Raw genomic sequence first — 16,521 nt, forward strand, 5'->3', positions numbered from 1 at the left:
TAGAAGAAGACAAAACAGTATGCTATCAATTGAATGACATCAATTGCAGGATAAATCAATGTTAAAGTTTGCATAGCTGGCCATACACTACCGTTCAAAAGTTTGGGGTCACTTAGAAATGTCCTTGTTTTTTAAATGAAAGCACATTTTTGGTCCATTTAAAATAACATCAAATTGATACGAAATACAGTGTAGACATTGTTAATGTTGTAAATGACTATTGTAGCTGGAAACAGCTGATTTTTTTATTTTTAATGGAATATCTACATAGGTGTACAGAGGCCCATTAACAGCAACCATCACTCCTGTGTTCCAATGGCACGTTGTGTTAGCTAATCCAAGTTAATCATTTTAAAAAGTTAATTGATCATTAGAAAACCCTTTTGCAATTATGTTAGCACAGTTGAAAACTGTTGTCCTGATTAAAGAAGCAATAAAACTGGCCTTCTTTAGACTAGTTGAGTATCTGGAGCATCAGCATTTGTGGGTTTGATTACAGGCTCAAAATGTCCAGAAACGAAGTGACCCCAAACTTTTGAACAGTAGTGGGTTGGTTTTTATTTATTGAACCTTTATTTAGCTAGGCAAGTCAGTTAAGAACAAATTCTTATTTACAATGACGGCCTACCAAAAGACCTGCGGGGATGGGGGCTGGGATACATGTTTTTATTTTTATAAAACTCATCACAACAAGAGAGACCTAAGACAACAACACAGCATGGCAGCAACAAAACATGGCAGCAGCACAACATAGTAACAGCACAAAACATGGTACAAACATTATTGGGCACAGACAACAGCAAAAAGGTAGAGACAATAATGCATCATGCAAAGCAGCCACAACTGTCAGTAAGAGTGTCAATGATTGAGTCTTTGAATGAAGAGATTGAGATAACTGTCCAGTTTGAGTGTTTGTTGCAGCTCGTTCCAGTCGCTAGCTGCAGAACTGAAAAGACGAGCCACCCAGGGATGTGTGTGCTTTGGGGACCTTTAACAGAATGGGACTTGCAGAACGGGTGTTGTATGAGGAGGATGAGGGCTGCAGTTGATATCTCAGATAGGGGGGAGTGGGTCTTGCGACGGTTATACAGAGATGGCCAGTTTACAGAGGAGTATAGCGTGCAGTGATGTGTCCTATAAGGAGTATTGGTGGCAAATCTGATGGCCAGATGGTAGAGAACATCTAGCCGCTTGAGAGCATACCTGCCGATCTATAAATTATGTCTCCGTAATCTAGCATGGGTAGGATGGTCATCTGAATCAGCTTTGATATGTGCTGAGAGAAGGACAGTGTACCGTCTAGCCATACTCCCATGTACTTGTATGAGGTGACTACCTCAAGCGCTAAACCCTCAGAGGTAGTAATCACACCTGTGGGGAGAGTGAGTAATGTTTAGTCTGATGCTATTTTGAAAGTCAAGAAGCAGAAAAATAAAGTACATTACAATGATATATTTGACTTTATGGGGACTGAATGCTGAGTTAAGGCTGCCAGGCTTCTTCTAACCCATCGCTTTCTACTACATATAATAATACCATTCAATTATATCTTTACATTATAAACCAAAGTCTATCAGAATTCCAGACATTCCAATAAATGTTATAGCCCTTGGTCTTCAAGAATAGAACTTGGAAATATGGAAGTAGAGATTAGCCAAATTGTTTTACCTGAGCATGACCCCAAAACTAAGGACTTATTAGCCAGCCCTACACTGTTGTTTATGATTTTGTTGTCATGGAAAACTGACTGGGCTCATTGATTCGAGGTGAAAAATAAATGATGCACTCATGGAATGGCATGCTTTGAGCACTACTGAAAAGTCCTATTTACATGTGAAAAATGAATGCCTATGCTGCATTTGCTATAGGCCTATTGTTTACCTTTTTTGTTGGTGACACTTTATCTTGATAATATGCAGCTGTTTAAAGGGCACATTTACAGATTAAACAATAAAACGGTTGCTCTGGCTCTGTTTTGGTAGAAAGCTGAGTGATGTAACCACTCTCAGATTAATAGACAGAGCTATGGATGCAAGGACTGACCATCCATGATATTAACATTATTGTTTTAACCATGTTATGAGGCTATACAGTGTTTGTTTACATTTACAATGTTTATAAACATTGAAGAAAAACAAGCTTATATTTTGGGTTCTCATGGTGTATGACTGACAGTTGAACTAAGCTCATGAGGCATTAACGGGCAATATCAAACCAGGATATGCAATAACAAAGTAAATGACTTTTGCCTTTTAAACATTAACTACATGTGCTAAAGACAGTGTCTGGCTAAAGGATCAAAAAACAAATATGCAATCGAAATTGTCCATATGTATTTTAAGTGAATGGCAAAGGTGCATAAAGATACTTTTGTATAAATAGTTTATGTGGACACCCCTTCTGCTGTTTCAGCCACACCCTTTGCTGACAGATGTATAAAATTGAGCACACAGCCATGCAATCTCCATAGACAAACATTGGTAATAGAATGGCCTTACTGAAAAACTCAGTGACTTTCAACATAGCACACCGACATAGGATGCCACCTTTCTAACAAGTCAGTTTGTCAAATTTCCGCCCTGCTAGAGCTGCCCCGGTCAAATGTAAGTGCTGTTATTGTAAAGCGGAAACGTCTAGAAGCAACAACGGCTCAGCCGTGAAGTGGTAGGCCACAAAAGCGCACAGAACGGGACCACAGAGTGCTGAAGCACGTAGCTACCGAGTTCTAAACTACCTCTGGAAGCAACGTCAGCACAAGAACTGAATGCAGTGCCAACTATAAAGTTTGGTGGAGGAGGAATAATGGTCTGGGGCTGTTCATGGTTCGGGCTAGACCCCTTAGTTCCAGTGAAGGGAAATGTCAACACTACAGCATACAATGACATTCTAGACAATTCTGTGCTTCCAACTTTGTGGCACCAGTTTGGGGAAGGCCCTTTCCTGTTTTGGCATGACCCTGTGCACAAAGCGAGGTCCATACAGAAATGGTTTGTCGAGATCGGTGTGGAAGAACTTGACTGGCCTGCACAGAGCCCTGACCTCAACGCCATTGAACACCTTTGGGATGAATTGAAACGCCGACTGTGAGCCAGGCCTAATCGCCCAACAGTATTCCCTGACCTCACTAATGCTCTTGTGGCTGAATGGAAGCAAGTCCCCACAGCAATGTTCCAACATCTACTGGAAAGCCTTCCCAGAAGAGTGGAGGCTGTTATAGCAGCAAAGGGGGACCAACTCCATATTAATACCCATGATTTTGGAATGAGATGTTCAGGTGTCCACATCATTTTGGTCATGTAGTGTATGATGTCTCAATATGTCATGGTTTTACTACTATCCATGGAGTTATCTACAGCGTGCGACATGGTTCAATGTGCCAATAAATCGGCACCATTTACTTTTTGGTTTTTCAAATTGCCTACGTCTTAAAGCCAAAATTGGCAACATGTATACTGTGCTAATGACTTCACAAAAAATATAACATAGAGCAATGTACAATACAGAAATTTGGGTAAACAAGGCATTTATTTGCCCATCAACTTTATGAACCTCCGCTATTAGAAAGTTAAACATTTAAGGGGTTCTGAATGACCTGCATTCCCGATGTGTTTGTGTCGCTGAGGTCCTACTGTATAATAAGAGCAATTTAAAGTCAGTTTACAGCAGTTATCAATCATATTTATTTACATGTTCTACAATATCTCCGTACAATAGTACATAAGGAGACTACATCAACATAGTAGACAAAAGGAGAATTCATTTAAAACTGTCTCACATAAAAAATGAACATACAGAAATCAGTCCATAATCTCAAGAAGTATGCCCACCTTTACAAATGACGGGGCCCTATCGCTCTAACATGTTTATCAGATAGAATCTGTTTTCAACATGATACAACAGGACACTTTAGAAAACATTACACATTATTACCTCACTTTAAAATTAGGCAAATTTTAGACTCTCTCTGAGCCTTAAACTAACTCAATTTTAATGATCTGAGAAATGGGGGAAGAAACAAATAGGCTCTTAATTTGTGCAAGAAACCCCTAATTCTGCTTTGAGTTTCTGTATTTCCCTTGGAGGGATAACACACAGTTCATAATTTAAACATTTACGCAGACAGGGTTACTCCTATAAAATACAGTAACTCGGAACACAACCCACTAAAAATGTCTGGAGTAAATGACTCAATGAAAGAAATGGAACAACCTTGTACCCAGTGTAAAGGAACACACCCGTCCAGCTCCACAGGAGGCAGATAGTGCAGCAACGTCTGGGCTATAGGGCCGGGCGTCCATTGAGCTTGTCATGCATGAGGGCCAGGGCCCCACTGGTGAAGTCTCGGAGTATGTGCATCGTCTCCCTCTGCAGCTGCAGCGACTCGCGCACAAACTCCTGCTGCGTCTCGGCCAGCTGCTGCACCGACTCGGACAGCAGTTCCAGGGAGCGCGACACCGTCTCTAGCGCGGTGTTGGTGGCGTGCTGCTCCTGAATGCTCAGCGAGGCACTCTGCAACATGCTATCCCTGGCGTTCCGAGGTGGCTGGCCTGCTGTAGGTGGTGCGGCGGAAAACGATGAGGGTGAGGGCTGGGTGCCTGTGGAGGGGTGTGGGCCACCGCCGCTCCCCTGGTTGTCCTCTGTGAGGCTGGACGTCTGTGAGGTGGAAGGGGGCAGCTCGTCCTGACGCTCGTCGTCTGTCTGCCCAAACTGGTTCTCAGTGTCTGGGGAAAGGCAAGAGGTGACACTGAACTTGTGCGTGTGTTTGAGGTTACACATACCACATAGTGATATGGGGGGAATCGATAGTTACATCAGGATATACATTTTTATGATATCGTATTGACACTATCGCAATATTTTTGCGCTAGTTGTCTGTAACTGTACCAAAACTCCTGTATTTTTTTATTCATAGCTTGTTCTCCATCTTTTTAAATAGGTTTTCAGCACTTATTTCCATGACTGATAAAAAGTAGTTTTCTCATGGCTCTTGTCCCTCTGCAGCAGACATACAGTGCCTTCAGAAAATATTCATACCCCTCTACTTATTCCACATGATTATAGCCTGAATTCAAAATGGATAAAATTGTGTTTTTTTTGTCCTCACCCATCTATAAACAACAAAGCATGACAAAGCAAAAATGTTTAGAATTTTTTGCAAATGTATTAAATTAAATACAGAAATAACTCTTAAAAAGTATTCACACCCAGAGTCAATACATGTTAAAAATCACTTTTGGCAGTAATTACAGCTGTCTTTCTGGGTAAGTAACAGGCTTTGCACACCTGAATTGTACAATATTTGCACATTCTTTTTTAAATTCTTCAAGCTCTGTCAAGGTGGATGTTGATCATTGCTACAAAGCCATCTAAGTATTGCCATAGATTTAAGCCGATTTAAGTAAACTGTAACTAGGCCACTCAGGAAGATTCAATGTCGTCTTGGTAAGCAACTCCAGTGTATATTTGGCCTTGTGTTTTAGGTTGTCCTGTTGAAAGGTGAACTTGTCTCCCAGTGTCTGTTGGGAAGCAGACAAACAGGTTTTCCTCTCGGATTTTGCCTGTGCTTAGCTCTATTCCCTTTTTTGTGTGTTATCCCCCCTCCCAATTTTTTTTTTTTAATCCATAGTCCTTGCCAATGTCAAGCATACCCATAATATGATGCAGCCACCACCATGCTTTAAAATATGAAGTGGTACTCAGTGATGTGTCTCAATTTAATCCAATTAAAATGCAGGCTGTAAATACAATGTGGAAAAAGTCAAGGGGGTGTGAATACTTTCTGAAGGCACTGCATGGTGAGCAGTATGTTTGGAACATCGAATCGCAATACATATCGTATCAGCACCTAAGTATCGTATTGTGAGGTCCCTGGCAATTCCCAGCCCTTATACCACACATCCGGCAGTATTTCACAAGCGTATTTCTAGTACTGCAATACCAGACAAATCAGACCCTATAGACAAATAAACAGAGTTGAATGTTGGGTTAACGCACCACACTGCATGCATATACACTCTTACCTTCAGCAGTGGGTATCTCATACTGCATTTCATAAGAGGGATGTGACGAATCTCCTGCAACAGAAAATCTAATATGTGAATATGCACCCTCGATAACCCCTCACCATAAAAGGTGTGTGTGGTGTATAAATTGAACAACCCAGACCCTTCCAGTTTCAAAGTAGATAACTCACTGGACGAGCCACTGTAGGTTGGCATAGAATGGTCATCTTTGGGTTGAACCGGGGGTATGGGTGTGTGGCCAGGGCCCGGCATGGGCATCCCCATGGAAAAGGACATGGGCATGGCCGAGGAAAGCGTGGAGGGTGGTGGCATTGAGACATCTATTCCTTCATTGGGGTAACTGTGTATCCCCGCCATGTCCTCTTCCTCGTCCTCCTCCTCTGGTCCTTCATCATCATCTCCCTCCTTGAAAGCCCCATAATGGAGACCTGGCACCCGGCTTCGCTTCCCATCCAGCTCCAAGATCTGATGCACAATGTTCTCTGTGGGGCTGAGGTCGCGGGACAGCCGCGAGTTGATCCCCTTGAAGTTGGCCCCCGACCGCATGGCGGCAACCTTGCGCTTGGTGTCGCACTTGAGGTCGGACCACTTCTTGATGATCTCGATGACCTCACGCTGGCTCTCCCCGATCTCATTCACACTGGCCGTGATCTCCGCCCACACGCGCTTCTTCACATCCGTTGGTACACCGCGGTTAAACTTCCCTGTAAGAGTCAGAGGGACAATTAATAAGAAAAGGATCAGATGCTGGTGTTTGGTTGGCCATACATACTGGTGTCTAAGAGGAGCCAGTACTTGAGCATAAGACAAGAGTTACTGTGCATCTGCAAAATTAAAGCATGACCACGTGTCTAAATTCTGAAAAGAAACACAGGCATGAGTTTTAAACAAACATTTTTTTTATCATCACATCAACATGAAGTGCTGCAGGGTACAGAGGTACATACCGACAACGATGTGCCGATTCTTCTTCACTTCATCCAGGAGGATGTGGACCTCACTGAAGGTAAAGCGAGCTTTTCTCTTTTTGAACCGCGTGACACTGTCCTCATTGAAGAAGTGTGAGGCAGACATCTTCCACAATGCCTCTTATCTCTCTGGTCTGCTTCTTTCACTCTGGTCTCTGCCTTCAGTCCTCCTAGTAGGGATACTACTAGTTCTTCTGGAGCCAAAAATGTAACTCATAATAATACATCACTGGACCTCTATCAAATACCAAACAGCGTACAACTAAAAGGAAACATTTGATACTGAATACAAATATCAGATTCCAAAATAACATAATTTGAGTAATTGTTGATTGATAATATAAGGTGGATAAGATGAAGAATATCAGCAAGTGCATCTAAATTCAGCTATAGTAAAGTGTGTCCGTGAATGAGCGTCTGTACTCATTAGCTAGTTAATTGAATTCAATTTGGTTCCCCCAATCACAACATTGCATGACAGAATCATGAATACAAACCTTGCACCCTATAAATTACTTGCACAGCTGTCTGAGAGTCAAGCGCAATCCCTTTGTTGACCAGTCATCAGCCTGTCATGCCAAGAAGACAGACGCAACCCGAGTATCATCGTCAGACAGCAGTCAGTGCTCTCTTGATTTAGCTCGGTTTACGGGCTAGACTGCTAGCTAGCTACATTAGTTCACGTTAACTTACCCGTACCCCAAAAATGTACTTGTTAGTTAACTAGCTATAGCTAACTAGGATGTTATCTATGCGATAGCGGTGAAACCGGTTAGTAACTGCGATATGGTAACATATTTGCACTTTTTAAAAACACAATGCCTTAACATCAAAAATGCCGTTACTGCTCATTGTTCACATTTTGGGCGTTTTTTTTTCGTGAACAAGTAAGCTAGCTAGCTAATGTTAGCTAGTCACGTCTTAACAAGATTGTAGCTAGCAAACGTTTGCGTACGCATTGTCGCCTCTTCATTCATTTTACGAGATAAAAAAATAACACCAAAATAGGCTAGATATTTGTAATATTGCTATACATTATAGTTTTACCTTTTGAGGGAAAGAAAGGTTGTGATTTCTGCGATTAGTCCGAAAACTTCGTAGTTAGCTAGCCACAGTCCGATGTCTCGCGCTAGTTTGTACGCAAGCTCAGTACGTGTTTTCTCTGTGAGAGAAAAGTCCTGTGACTGACCACAATGCTCGAGCTATGGCGCTGTTGAAATCACTTAACTTTCCCAAGCACCTAAAATACTATTAATATAAAAAGTAGCTAATAAGCTTTATCATGATGAAGAAACAGTGGTCAAGTTAACCACGACGGGTGATACACATGTATTAATCCAGCCATCAGGTAAACGCATCAGCCCTTATTCCCAGAGCGTGGGTGAAACAAAATGATGAAATGTTAGCCATCCAGGACATCTAACGTTTCTCAAACGAAAGCCCACAGCATCATCAAGGACCCCACACACCCCAGCCATGAGCTGTTCACTCCCTTACTGTCGGGCATATGGTATCGGAGCATGAAGTCCGATATCAACTGGGCTGACCACCTGCACTTTAGCACATACATTCACGCTACCAGACATGTTATTGCTAGATACCGCACAATTTTTAAACGCTTGTAAATATTGGACTATAAATTGTGCCTTCCTGTATTATGCTAAAATGCTTATTCTGTTGAGCCATTTACTTTGTTAGTATTATTTTCTATTGTTGAAGGAACCTGTAAGTAAGCATTTCATTGTTTATCCTGTACATATGACTAATACAACTTTGTAGATGAGTAGGCTTGATGTGTTGAAATAACACGCACCACATTGTTAGGATTACTTTAATTCCATACAAAATGACACTGGTCATTTCAAAGACAGTAACCAAATCCTTAAATGGCATCTGTTGGTTTCATGAAGCAATGGCACAAACCACATTTTTCTTGTTAGACATAAAAACGAACATTGTGCTGGCATTATTATGTGTAGCTACATCATGTATGTGTCACAGTTATAGACTATTTCAGAACTGGCTTAAAGATGATTGGTAAATGATTACCATTTGAGAGCTATTGGAAAGAACCTCTACACAGGCTATGGCTGTCTTTTCTTCAATTCAAAAGGAAAACAAGCAGATACTCTTGGTTGAATGCAAGACCAGCAATGAGTGGCCCAGAGGTTCTCAATGTCAGCCCATAGAACCACTGTGTGTGCAGGTTTTAGTTCCCACGTTAGTCTACAACTCCTCTTTTGTTGTATGAAAATGCTGTATTCACATTGTGTAGGTTGCAAATAATGTAGGGAAACCTGCATACACTGGGGGACTGGTTGACTGGCACAGGGGGTCCATGGAGTGGTCTAAAGCACAGCATGAAGTAGAGAAGAATGGAGTGGTTTTGTAAACACCTGTAGGCATGTCCTAAGCTCAGGAGTACATGGTCAACTGGAGTCACTGCAAAGAAACAAATTAAAACAATTGTTTGACATCAACCCTGTACAATGGTGGGTTTTGACCTCTTGTGTGATAGGAACACATTGTACAGTGATGCCGATGACCAAAGTAGCTTTGCTAGGCTATTTACATTCAGAAAACCATCTCATTGGTACAGCTTGTAAGTGTGACAAGCTTACCTCTTGAACGTTGACCTTGATGGTTCCATTGTTATCCTTGTCTAAGGTGTTGAAGGCACCTGAAACCAGGAAGATACAACAGATGGTACAACAACAGATGGTACTCCTTTGAAAATAATGGGGTACATAATCATTGGAATATTTTATTGGCAAAGCCGTTTTCTCTATTCAAAAGGCAGCTCTAATGAAGGCCTTGAGGTCAACACGTAAAGCTTATTAAAGAGCAGTGATACTATCAAGAGCAGTGTGCAGGTTTCTTATCTTATCAACTGTTACCATGCACCTGCAAAAAAAGATAGCTCAGATGTGCGACTGCCTTTTGAATAGAGAAAACTGGCAATAAAATATTCCAATGATTATGTACCCCATTATTTTCAAAAGGAGTACCATTAGTTGTGCTGACACACGTACCAAAAGGTTAATGCATATGGTTTTTATATCTAAACCCTATACAGAGCTAAAAGAACCCCTACCATGACGACGATATGGAAAAGAGCAGGGAATCAAGACTTACGACACATAGCATCCAGTCTCACAAGACAGCCAATTAATAGTTGTCAAAGTCCAGGTCCTCATTCTCTTCGCTGTATCTGCGGATGATCATCTGGAACAGCTGGTCGTTGAGGCGGAAGCCTGGGTCCAAACCATAGACATACATATTTAGGTTTTATGAATATCCTTGGTCAAAACTGAAATGCTGATATCTAAACCTTTAACTATGAAGCTGGAAACAGAGGATTGCAATCTCAAACACCACTTAAGAAGTTTTGACATTCAAAATGTATTCATATCACAGTGCAATGTTTTAAGAACATATGAGCTGTAACAAGTGTCTGCCAAACAGTGATATAAATCTTTCTGTGCTGTATGATATCTCTAACCTGCAACCCTGAAAGCGTTGGGAAGCTCATCTGCACCAATAACCCTGGAGCCATCAGTGTCATAAGTCTTATACACACCCTGAAAACAAAACAAAAACCTTTATTTTGAAATACATTTATATGTAGTATAATACATCTTTGATTCAATTTCCATGGTTACACACTATTATACTTTCTAATAGTGCTAATACTCTCAAACTACTTTATTATTCAAATCAAGAAATAATGAGACAAATAGTTTTTACCAAGCTGGTGGAAATTAAATACTCACCTGCCATTTCTTGATATTGTTCCAGAGGTGTTTGAACTCATGAAATTCAAGCTTTACAGTGCTGTCACTCTGCAACAGAGTTAAGGTTAACAAAAACCTGACGCTTACAGTGCTTCCGGAAAGTATTCATACGCCTTCACTTTTTCCACATTTTGTTAAGTCACAGCCTGGACCCTGACCCCCACCACAAACAGGTCATGACAGGAAGGATACATCCATGACTGCCACCATGCTCCTGCAGGACTCTATGCTAAACCCGTCTGTCTTCAAGTCACCATCTGAAATTAAAAAGCAGCCAGATCACTCAGCGTATCATCCCCTTACTCACAAATATATATCAGCCTCACTGAGAAATTCATCAAGAATATTACATCTCAAACATGGCTTTCTGGGATAGAAAAGGATTGTCAATAAACAGGCATATGTAGAGACTTGCTTAAAGCATGCAAGCATGTACATCCAGGCAGAGCCACACAAATAGACAGAATAGAACCCTGACTTAGGAAATAATTCTATTCAGGATGTTCATCAGTTCAATGGGGCTCACCTCCATGTCCTGAAGGAAAAGTTATTCATTTTAATTATTCCCAACATCGAAGCATAGCATGCATAGTGCATCTATTAACAGTATTCAATAATGAATTTGAGCCATTAAATGAAGATCATCCTGCATGAAAGGCATTTCAGCAGTCACAGTGCCTTTTTAATGGCAATGTGTATGGTTGCCACAAGGTGTTTACTTTTACAGAGGTACTACGAAGTTAAACCAAAATAGGAATATGGTGAGGGAGTAGTAGCAAGGAAATATCGTACTCACATCTCCAGCCAACTGCTGGAAGAGTTTGTGAAACTGTCTTTCTTCGTCACTCTCACTCTGCGTACGCAAGTGGCCTTCGTGGTGCGGGCTGCAGGATAACAACGTTAGGAAATTAGGCATTTATTGTTCAGGTTACTATTATCCATAACAACTGTGTATTCTGGTGATAAATTATGAAATAGCAATGCCACTGGGTCAGAGGGCACAAAAGCAGCTGGATCAATATAGCTGAAGGGGACATAGGGGAGATGAATAGGTTAGTCACTGGGTAGCATTCCTAAGAGTGATAGTTATGCAGAGATATAGAGGCATTGATTGACTTGGTCAGTGGTAATAGCTGCAGTGATTGCTAGCTGAAGAATCATGCTCCTGTCCAACATAGCTTAAACAATTAACACCTTGTATTCTCTCTTGATTCCAAACTGATTAAAACAGCACAGTGATAATATATTATCCACACCTGAAAGTCTATGCAATGATAGGACTTTGGCACTGCTTAAATTGGTTCTAAGATTAGACAACTTTCATTCCCCTTGCACCCACACAACCCAAAAAGCCTCAACCCCCTTCCCATTCGGCAAAGCCCAGAAAACACTACTGACTACATTCTTGTGGTCAACATTGTTTATACATAATAAGCGCAAATGATTTAGAAGAGGTCCTTAGTACTATAGCCAGATCCTTACCTTCCTACATCAAGAATGCCACCAATGAGTCCTTTGCCCAGAAACATCTTTAATCAAGTTAGTCAACCTGTAGAAGGGGAAAAACAGATTGAAAAGTATTCGTTTCTAAAGTAGTTTGAAATAGCACTAATTATTAATTAATAGAGTCATAAATACCCATAATGGAAATAATATGGCAATCTCAAGAATAACGGAAGCCTAACAGTGTAGGCTAATGACTCAGTGTTGACACACCCACTGCAAATATTTCACCCAAAGACGACTTGCCAATAAAATGCCCTCCAGACAATTTTTACGTTTCCAAATTGGCTGGTCTGCTTAAAAAGTAAAATGATCCTAAATTAGATACCCCAGCGAATGATACATTTTTTAAAATGTTAAAACAACGACAGCTAGTTAGATGGCTAATTGGCAGACCATTATAATGTAGCCAGCTAAATTAACGTTAGCTTACAAAGTATGACAGCTAATGTAGGTCGGACAAATGCCTGGTAGCCAAACAACATCAATGCCACGAATATATTTTGTAGGATGGATGTCGGTTTGAAGAAATGTATGTCCTTTTTTTTGCAAGCCTACAAACCAGCTAGCTTGCCTGGACAGGAAGCAGCTAACGTTAACTAGCAGTGCGCTGATCCACTGTTAGTGGGCAAATCTTATATTAGCAAACGAGGCTACACTAACACTATAATAACACCGACGTAATCAACATGTTAGGGGTATTTACTTACCAAGACTTGGTTGTGCCAGTGAGTGAACTTGTAAATAGAAAGAAGGATGTTACCCAAATTAACCAAGTTAGTAAACGCCCACTGACGCTGTCAATCAAACTCGGTAGACATGTCCCCCCGACCCTGAGTGGATAATGAAAAGAAAAGGGATGTCTTTACCGCCAAGCATAACTTGACCACAAGAAGAAAATCTTTGCCACAAGCCTGATAAAACCACAAATTAAATACTATCATCTCTAACATATGTGTATGGTTATCTGTACAAAAATATGAAGATTTTTTTTAATGAAGAACAATGGAACATTTCTCTTGAAACATGTCAAATACTTATCTGCACAACATGTGAGCAAGTTTCTAGTAAAACCTGAAAGGATGATTTGACGTGGGAAACTGTCAGCAACATTTTACACAACGTTGACAATGTGAGAGGTGGTGATTGATTATAACTGTGCAAAGTGTGGACCAAAACGTCACTATATTGACAGGCTGCCTAAAGATTAGTACATTAGTACATTCAACAGCATCTCTTGCTCAATAAGACATATTCCTCATGTGAAACAGTGAGGAATTGTATTTTTTTAAGACAAAGAGAGCTAAAAGTGCAGAAAATGTGACCTTGCTGCATGAGGCCTTGGATAACACCTCACCTGATCAAACATACTGTACTGTACATACAATATGTTACCATGAATCAAGGTAACCAAGGTTAATCAGATCTTAGGGTTTTGTATTTTGTAGTGCCTTTTGGCATTATAATTCAAACATTTTATAAAGAATCCAGGCAATGAATGACATAATCATAATCAGTGAAATCAGTCTGTATCATGGTGTAAATTTTTTCCCAAGTGCAGAACTCCAAGTCCTAAAAGGTTACTTCCTTAGGTTGGCCCTCGTGACTTTGGGCACTGGCGCATGGTGAGGGTCACCCTGGTGCTTAGGGTTAGTGTGGCCACTGTCAGGTTCCCAGCAGCGAGAAGATTGGCCACCCTGCCAGTGAGGGAGTCATGGTGCGTCCCCTGGATGCAGTGGAGGAAGAGCTTGTACATGTTTTCTGGAGGATGAGAAGGCTCTGCACCAGCAGAGACAGGAGGTAGCGGCTCTCCTCAGTCTGTGGAACCTCCGGCTTGGGACGCAGTGAGTGACAAGACGTTAGTAATACTAAATTCTTGTAATACTGTAAGTCTGCATGTCATCTACAGTGTCTGTATACAGTACAGTGCCTTCAGAAAGTATTCACATCCCTTGACTTTTTCCACATTTTGTTGTGTTACAGCCTGAATGTAAAATGTATTAAATTGAGATTTGTCACAGTACCCCATAATACCAAAGAGGGGTTATGTTTTTAGAAATGTTTACAAATTAATACGAAATGAAAGTTGAAATGTCTTGAGTCAATAAGTCTTCAACCCCTTTGTTATGGCAAGCCTAATTAAGTTACGGAGCAAAATTAATTTAAAAAGTAACATAATAAGTTGCATGGACTCACTATGTGTGCAATAATAGTGCTTAACATGATTTCCTCATCTCTGTACCCCACACATACAATTATCTGTAAGGTCCCTCAGTCGAGCAGTGAATTTCAAACACAGATTCAACCACAAAGACCAGGGAGTGTTTCACAAAGAAGGGCACCTATTGGTAGATGGGTAAAAATGTAAAAAGCAGATATTGAATATCCCTTTAAGCATGGTGAAGTTATTAATTACACTTTGGATGGTGTATCAATACACCCAGTCACAACAAAGATACAGGCATCCTTCCTCACTCAGTTGCCGGAGAGGAAGGAAACCACTCAGGGATTTCACCATGAGACCAATGGTGACTTTAATACAGTTACAGAGTTTAATGGCTGTGATTGGAGAAAACTGAGGATGGATCAACAACATCCTGTTTGCAACAAGGCATTAAAGTAATACTGAAAATAAATTGGCAAAGCAATAAACTTTTTGTCCAGAATACAAAGTGTTATGTTTGGAGCAAATCCAATACAACACATTATTGAGTACACTCTCCATATTTTCAAGCATTGTGGTGGCTGCATCATGTCAAATCAAATTGTATTGGTCACATACATGTGTTTAGCAGATGTTATTGTGGGTGTAGCGTAATGCTTGTAGAGTTAGAAGCACGGCAGCCCTCTGTCGGCGCCATTTTTCACACATGTTATGGGTATGCTTGTAATTGTTAAGATATGGGGAGATTTTCCAGGATAAAAAAAGAGACTGAATGGAGCTAAGCACAGGCAAAATCCTAGAGGTAAACCTGGTTCAGTCTGCTTTCCACCGGACACTGGGAGATGAAATCCCCTTAATTTCATTGATCTAACGTAGAATAGACATTGAATTGACGTCTGTGCCCAGTGGGATATGTGATCATGTCTCAATGTAATCAAGGCATGAAATGATTATTACAATCTTTTATTGGGCTAAGTTTGGCTAAATTGGGGTAAATTTGCAATATCCAAATTATTAAAGTTATGGACCGGCCCAGTAATGATCCACTCTATCAAAAATCGTCCCACAGCTGAATCTTTTTGCCTATCCCTGCTATACAGTGCATTCGAAAAGTATCCAGACACCTTGACTTTTTCCACATTTTGTTACATTACAGCCTTATTCTAAAATGGATTAAATCGTAACCTGTTATGGAGCTCACCTCCTGGGCGCTGATGGGCCTGTAGAAGTCCAGCAATGTGTGGGAGCAAGCCCAGGTGTATAGTCGTAACTGTGGGGTGGTACAGAGGCCAGTCCTCATGGGGCTGTGACACAGTAACCAGTAACCAAATCACTACCTTCTACCAGGTGTTGGTCACATACAACATTAACACAATGACACAAAAGCAGAGCAGTACCGCACCCGATGGAATGTCTTGAACACTTATTTTCACACACAAAGGTGCACAATAATAGCAGTGTTATTACCACACAGTGCTAATGACTTAACATGATGTTGAGGGCCGTACTATTATCCCCTCCCCTGGCTTGTATTCGTTCCCAAGCACACGATTGGCAGTCTTCCCAGCAAATGCACCAAGAGCAGCGATTCTCTCACAGTACTTCAACAGCAAATTAGAAAGCTTCTCTCTAAGCATCCCTTTCAGACGAGGCAGCCCACCTGTAACAAGTATCAAGGCATAGATCCAGCTGTCATATCATTTCAAATCAAATCAAATTGTATTTGTCACATGCGCCGAATATAACAGGTGAAATGAAACAGGTGAATACAACCTTACAGTGAAATGCTTGGGATTTGATCTAGCAACCTTTCGGTTACTCGTCCAACAGTCTAACCACTAGGCTACCTGCCGCCCTGTCTATGACTAGGGTGGCTGGAGTCTTTTTGACAATTTTTAGGGCCTTTCTCTGACAGCCTGGTATAGAGGTCCTGGATGGCAGGAAGCTTGGCCTCAGTAATGTACTGGGCCATATTCACAAATGCACCTCACATTCAATTTTAATTACTGACATACCCCAGTCCTAGAGACTTCTGTTGGATAACTGCATCCATTTTGTTTTTGGTGTCT

At 41.0% G+C, this 16,521-nt stretch overlaps 1 protein-coding gene and 1 pseudogene across 3 annotated transcripts; both read right to left on the reverse strand.

Annotated features, from left to right (window-relative positions):
* Positions 1-3,656: 3,656 nt before the first annotated feature.
* On the reverse strand, positions 3,657-8,577 carry zgc:153990 (Myb_DNA-bind_5 domain-containing protein). 3 transcript variants are annotated; one of them, XM_014197700.2, is made up of 5 exons: positions 8,039-8,577; positions 6,971-7,182; positions 6,194-6,727; positions 6,021-6,074; positions 3,657-4,721 (listed from the first exon to the last, which is right to left on the reverse strand). In XM_014197700.2, the coding sequence occupies exons 2-5, from the start codon at positions 7,095-7,097 to the stop codon at positions 4,279-4,281; spliced, it is 1,158 nt and encodes a 385-aa protein (XP_014053175.1). In that variant the 5' UTR covers positions 7,098-7,182; positions 8,039-8,577; the 3' UTR covers positions 3,657-4,278. The 3 variants fall into 3 exon arrangements, with proteins under 3 accessions (XP_014053175.1, XP_014053172.1, XP_014053174.1); XM_014197697.2 differs by having other exon boundaries at positions 6,971-7,185; XM_014197699.2 differs by having other exon boundaries at positions 6,971-7,185; positions 7,489-8,577.
* Positions 8,578-8,808: 231 nt separating this feature from the next.
* Positions 8,809-15,752, reverse strand: LOC123742359 (calpain small subunit 1-like; annotated as a pseudogene).
* Between the last annotated feature and the right edge of the window lie 769 nt (positions 15,753-16,521).

This window comes from Salmo salar, chromosome ssa04 (genome assembly GCF_905237065.1).
Source record: "Salmo salar chromosome ssa04, Ssal_v3.1, whole genome shotgun sequence".
In the NCBI taxonomy this organism is placed as follows: domain Eukaryota; kingdom Metazoa; phylum Chordata; class Actinopteri; order Salmoniformes; family Salmonidae; genus Salmo; species Salmo salar.

Excerpts from the sequence above, each read along its gene's own strand:
- zgc:153990 (XM_014197700.2), bottom strand. The coding sequence starts at position 7,097 with ATGTCTGCCTCACACTTCTTCAATGAGGACAGTGTCACGCGGTTCAAA. Across the intron at positions 6,075-6,193 it reads AACCTACAGTGGCTCGTCCA|GAGATTCGTCACATCCCTCT; the intron begins GTGAGTTATCTA and ends TTTCTGTTGCAG. Across the intron at positions 4,722-6,020 it reads TGAGATACCCACTGCTGAAG|ACACTGAGAACCAGTTTGGG; the intron begins GTAAGAGTGTAT and ends GCCTTTCCCCAG.